We start from the raw sequence: 6,000 nt of genomic DNA on the forward strand, positions 1-6,000 counted from the left end.
ACTTCTTTATAAAACATGTTAAAAATGAGAGAAAACTGAATAATGATATAAATATGCTTTATAAAGTTCTCGAATAAGAACTTTCTGATATTAAAAAAAATTTATGTATAGTTCAATTAAAGAATATATCAGTTTTTTTTGCGGAAAAAGAGAGAAATTTCAAGGACATGAAATTTCAGATTTGTACGAAAATCCTAGAGCCGTACAACGTTAAAGTCACAAGATGGTTATTACTGTACTATTTAAATGTCATCATTAAAAAAATGGTTCTTTTTGAGACGAAAATTTTTAATAACGCAACAGCTTTAATAACAAACATTGGACGCTAAGTTAGAAATGTAAATAGTTTTTCAATTTCAAAAAAAAATTTTTTTTTTAATTTTAAAGTATACTTAAAAGCAATTTTCTATAAATTTTTATTTATAGAAATTTCAAATTGTAACTTTCATTTGGCTTACTTTATTTCGATAAGAAATATAGTAATGATCTCAATATAAGGTACTCAAAATATTGTGAGTCATAAGATGTACTAATTTTATTTTCCAATTTCATTTCATTAAATTACCAAATTTCATTATTGTACATGCATAAATTATGAAGGTATAATCAAAATCATCCTAATCTTTATTATGTAGGATATGTTTAAAAATTCCACTTTCAGTAATATTGCTGTATGAGGCATTATTATAGGATTCGGTTTCATTATCATTTGTTTTAACCGTTGCATTCAAAACTTTAAATGCATCCGTAACTTTGTTTTCAACAACAGGCTTGTTGAAAAGTTTTCGATCCAGATTTTTCTTCACTCTTCTATCATAATCACTGTCAAGCATATAATCTTGATATGAATAATCGTCACGATCTTGGCTGTCCTCCTGAGATGGTTGTAAAAGTTTTTCATCATTATTATTATGTATTTTTGGTATATTTGCCTCCTTTTTTCCAACTATTAATCTGCTAAGCACTTTGCAGCTGTTGCAATTAACGTAAACAAAATACTGGCCAAACTTTGTAGATCTATATTTTTTATTATTATTAATCTTTGAATTATCCCCATCTACTTCACTTTGATCCGAACTTGACCCTGATCTTAAATCTGCCTTTGCTTGTGGGTGTGAACGGTGGTTATTCCCGGAAATAGAATCAGCATCCTCTTCTTCATCATCTTCGTCTTCATCATCACCTTCTTCTTCATCATCTTCATCATCATCATATTTATTATCTTCCTCATCCTCGAATGAATCCGAATGCGTATTGTAATCATCATCGCTAATGAGTTCATTAGGTTCATATTCATCGAAAGTATCCGAATGCGTATCGTAATCATCATCGCCGTTGAATTCACTGGGCTCATCTTCATCCGATTCATCTGATTCCTCTGATTCTAGAGGTCTTGGGCGATGACGTAGAAGGAGATTCGGTGAGGGTGGCGTTTTGCTTGGAAGAGGATGTGGACTTGTGACGTGGACATATGAATCGAGACGTGGTCTTCGTTGTGGATGGGGCCATGGTCTTGGGCCTGGATGGGGACTTGGTATTTGGCGGCGATGGTAACGTAGTCTTAGGTGCGACTTTTTTCCCGTATTTAAGCCTATACCATCAATATGGCTAACTGCATCCTGTTTTTTAATTCCAGATGAATTTAATTCAGCACCTTTATCAACATATGATGTATTTGATTCAACACCTTTATCAACATATGATGTATTTGATTCAACACCTTTATCAACATATGGTGTATTTGATTCAACATCTTTATCGTCTCCCGATTGTTTTGCTTTTAATTCTTTTGGAATAGATTCACCTCCAAATCTTGCAATACGGCATAATATTCTATCAGGTTTTTCCTTATCACATAATTCACCTGCAATTGCTTTCGCTCTTTTTGAATCAGACACCTGGAAAGTAAAATATGTTTCAGAAACAGTTTTTTAAAAAAAAACTTGACATTAATGTCAATAAATTTGCGAACATGATTATACACAGATATCTTCAATTTAATTGCAGATTAGAGCTCACCATTTTCAAATAAAAGCTTAAATGTAACAACTAAACTAAAAATAATAATAATAAATAAAATAAGTGAGTAATATGTAATAATAAATTTTTAGCTGTGAAAAGTCGTAATATAAATGAATATTTATTCAAAATTATTCCATATATTTATTCAAAAATTAAAATTAAGAGTCACATGTTTGAGAATATCTAGTTGCAACTTGCTTACACAATTTGCAGATATTTGGGGTTGATCATTTTTAAAGATTCTATTGCTTGAAGCAAGATAAAATTCTAAAAATTAAATGTATTCACTTCAAAATATTCCATTGAAAATAGGAATTTAAAATTTACAAGCGAAAATAGAAACATCGGTTAGTAAGTTAATGCATTTATAAAAAGTCATGTACACAGCTAAAAATTTATTTAGAACCATTTATTTTCGAAAACTCAAAATCAGCAGTCACAAAAATTAGAATAAGCAACTAAAGTACTGTTAAAGTGAAATTGATCGTTAGCAAGCGAAAATTCCACTTTAGATAGTTTTTTTTTCCGTCTTAAGCAAAACTAACGTTTATAGAAAATGCATCGAATAAGATTCCATCACATTAATATAATTAAATTTATCCTAAAAACTTGAAAATAAAGGGTCTAAGAAAGAAAAATAAATCCTCCCCCATTACTAATTTAAAATTTCTATTGCCATATTTTTTATATGAAAACTATTTTGTCATATATATGTTTAGCAGTGAGTAACATTTTAATATAGGATCGATTTTTGCTTTCTCACTATTTGCACTATGTTTTCCTATTGCAGATTTTATATTTAACATTATTTAATAATTGTCGTAAAGCAGAAGATACAATTTTGAATTTATGACTATCAATGTTTAATTCCGCAGCATTGCAATTTTTGAACCCAATACAGAAGACAAGATAACTCTTGGATCAAGTATTGGGGGAATTTTGCTTTCGCGGAGGATTTTTTTTATGGAACTAACCGCATTTGAGTGACATGGAGAGAAAAACCACGAACACGCACCCGTTCGCCGGACTGTAAGGGGACCCATGATGCTTCTACCACTGAGAACACCGATGCATCTTACTTCAGCACTGTTTTCAGTGCAAGCGAAGTGCGTAATTCGCAATCGAGTATCGACTAGCGATCACCGTACCCGGGACGCCTCATCGGGAGGCGAGTGCTCCTGAGCCACCATGTCTGTAACGCAAATGCCACTCCATCAAAAAGTCCTCCACGAAGACAAATTTCTCCCAATACTTATTGATCCAGGAGTTCCCATGTCTTCTGGATTGGGTTCAAAGTTGCAGGGCTACGTAACTGAATATTAGTAAACCCAGTAGTCGGTTGCTCAACGACGGTTATAAAATAAAATCCTTTAACATCTTTCAGAGCTCCATGGTAACTATCTGAGCTTTTAGCATCCCCATTTCTCAAAGTCTCAGATGAGACTCCCTCAAATACTAAATTTAACAGCCTAAATTAATGGCATAAAAAATTGAATGAATTTATCATAATTTATGTAAAAAAAAAGGAATAATTATCGTACATTCTAGGAATCATTTTAGCTTATAAAGGAAGTATGCATCTCGAAAATTCATATTAAAACTATGTTAAGCTTAGATTAAAAAGCATGGTTGTTATCCTTCAATGGGGTACAAATTAGCCTCCAGTTCTGCCTCTGGGGAAAAATTTGTCCCTCTGAAGTTTCAGTTCATCTACTTATAAACCAGCAAAAAGTTTTCCCAGATTCTGTGTTCGTGGCGTAATTGTTAGGCTACCTGCTATGTGCCAGTGAGGTTCAAAGTTTTTTTTTGTTTTCAATTCAAGAACAAAATGATTCCTCGTGCACCACTCAAAAAGTAAATACATACGTAAGTATGGTAGCAAACAATGTAGGATATTTAAACAGAAATACATACAAAAAGGGCAAGTAAAATTTAGAAAAGAAAAGTAATAATAATAGAAAAAATAATAAAAAATAAAAAACATTAACAAAAAGGATGAGAAAAAAAGAAAAATTAAAATAGAGTACAAAACAAAGTGATTTATAAATTTGCATTAAAAACTGAATCAATGAATTTCCAGAAAAGTTTGAAGATGGTTTTGTTTCCCACAAAAGTGCGAAGAGGGGGAGGAAAGTTAATATTGAGCGAATTTAAAGCAATTATTAAGTTTTTTCTATTTTTCTTAAAATGTGAGCATTACACAAGAAAGTGCTCAACATCTTGCGTTCCTCCAATATTACAATCACATAGATCACTGAAACTTAAGCCAAATCTTTTCAAATATGCCTTGAAGTTGCCATGTCCAGTGAGAAATTGTGTCACATGAAAGTTGCAGAAAAACTGCTGGTTTTTAAGTCTTTGATTAACAGATGGAAAGAAGAGTTTAGTCAGTGAAGCATTTGTAAAAGCTCGATATTGTTCGTTCCACACAGTTTAAACTTTACGCCTGGCTGAAAGTCTAAAGAAAGATTTTGGTGAACTTATATCACAAATGGAATCAAGATAAGTCGCTTGTTTCGCCTGAAAGTCAGCTCTTTCATTACCCAGAACACCGAAGTGGCCTCGGACATGTGAAAAGAACACAGATTTACCCTCGGATTGGAGATTTAGGGTTTAAAGATACAAATACAATAATAATGAAAATTGCAGAGAAAAGTATAAAATACATAATTCCAAGTTACAATAGCGCCAAGATGCTAATATCACAGCTGGAAGAGTATTTGAAGACAAATTTTGAAGATGAAATAAAACAAAATAAGTCATTACCTCACATGGAATTGAAAGAATTACCACAACAGAAAAACCGAAAGGCTGTAACAGGAAATAACATGCTAAATTATTTTAGCCTTTTTTAATTGCGTTTTTATGCATCTTTCAGTAGTGAAAATTGAGTTGAATAACTCTTGCGTAATTCTGTGTCATAAAGCAAATAACATTTGATTACTTTGATGAAACTTAGTTCCTGACCCTTTACATCAAATGAAAAATGGAGAAACATAAATACATTATAAATAAATCACTGTATGCAGAAAGAGCTTCATTCTTGCTAACTATTTTTCGAAAAATAAAGCTATAAAACAAGATAAAATAAATTTAAGGAGATACCTGATTAGAAAACAAATTTCTGCTTTTTCTGTCTGGACAAGAAAAATCTGGAAAAAACATGTTTCCGATCTAAGTTAGCATGTTAAATAATTAATTAATACTTACTTCGCCATGTATAATTGCAAAATAAATCAAAGAAAGCTTAAAAAGGCTACTTTTCATCTTAATTAAGAATTACTTTTAAAAAAGTTAAATCTTAAATTCGAAATTAACGCCTAAGACACCGTCTTACTCTATGTGGTTAGTTACAAAGAAGTTTAAAACAATAAATCTTATAGAATATCTTATACGGATGTTCGTTTTGCATATTTAAAAGTATCTTGAAAAAAAAATTATTGATGACGTAACGATAAGGATTAATGACAAATTTTTTTATGTTTTTGTAACAACAGATAGAAATATTTAAAAGTATTACAAATATTTTGATTTAGTCATCGGTAACCAACAAGGATATGCTTATGCATCTTTTTTTTTTATAAACTGATTCAGTTTTGTTTTAAATATACTTTGAGAGACAATATTTGTTGTTTATTTACTAAGCTATATTAAACTTTTATTTGATCACGAAATTGTGACGCATAAATTATTTATTTTTACAATTTATAATAATGTAATAAAGCATAAAATTATCATAATTGATTGATTCAATTTTATTAATTCGTTTTTTTAATAAAGATAAAAAAATAATTTAATTATAATTTTTTTAAAAAAATTACTTAGATAATATTTCCTGAATTAAAATAATTTATTGTGAAAGAGCAATTAAATTTTTCTTAATTTTCAAGCGCTGAAATGCTAGTTAGGGTTAAGGTTAGCTTTAAAATTTGATTTCATAAATTATTAAATTGCAACTTTCCGTGAAAAACTTTGAAT

The 6,000-nt window shown here is 30.3% G+C and overlaps 1 protein-coding gene across 1 annotated transcript; it reads right to left on the minus strand.

Moving 5' to 3' along the window:
- Positions 1-275: 275 nt before the first annotated feature.
- LOC107454594 (uncharacterized) lies at positions 276-5,406 on the minus strand. Its single transcript, XM_021148717.4, has 2 exons — positions 5,233-5,406; positions 276-1,898 (listed from the first exon to the last, which is right to left on the minus strand). The coding sequence occupies exons 1-2, from the start codon at positions 5,287-5,289 to the stop codon at positions 618-620; spliced, it is 1,338 nt and encodes a 445-aa protein (XP_021004376.3). The 5' UTR covers positions 5,290-5,406; the 3' UTR covers positions 276-617.
- Positions 5,407-6,000: the final 594 nt, after the last annotated feature.

The sequence above is a fragment of the Parasteatoda tepidariorum genome, chromosome 7 (assembly GCF_982258835.1).
Source record: "Parasteatoda tepidariorum strain Cologne lab strain chromosome 7, Ptep-v5.0, whole genome shotgun sequence".
In the NCBI taxonomy this organism is placed as follows: Eukaryota; Metazoa; Arthropoda; class Arachnida; order Araneae; family Theridiidae; genus Parasteatoda; species Parasteatoda tepidariorum.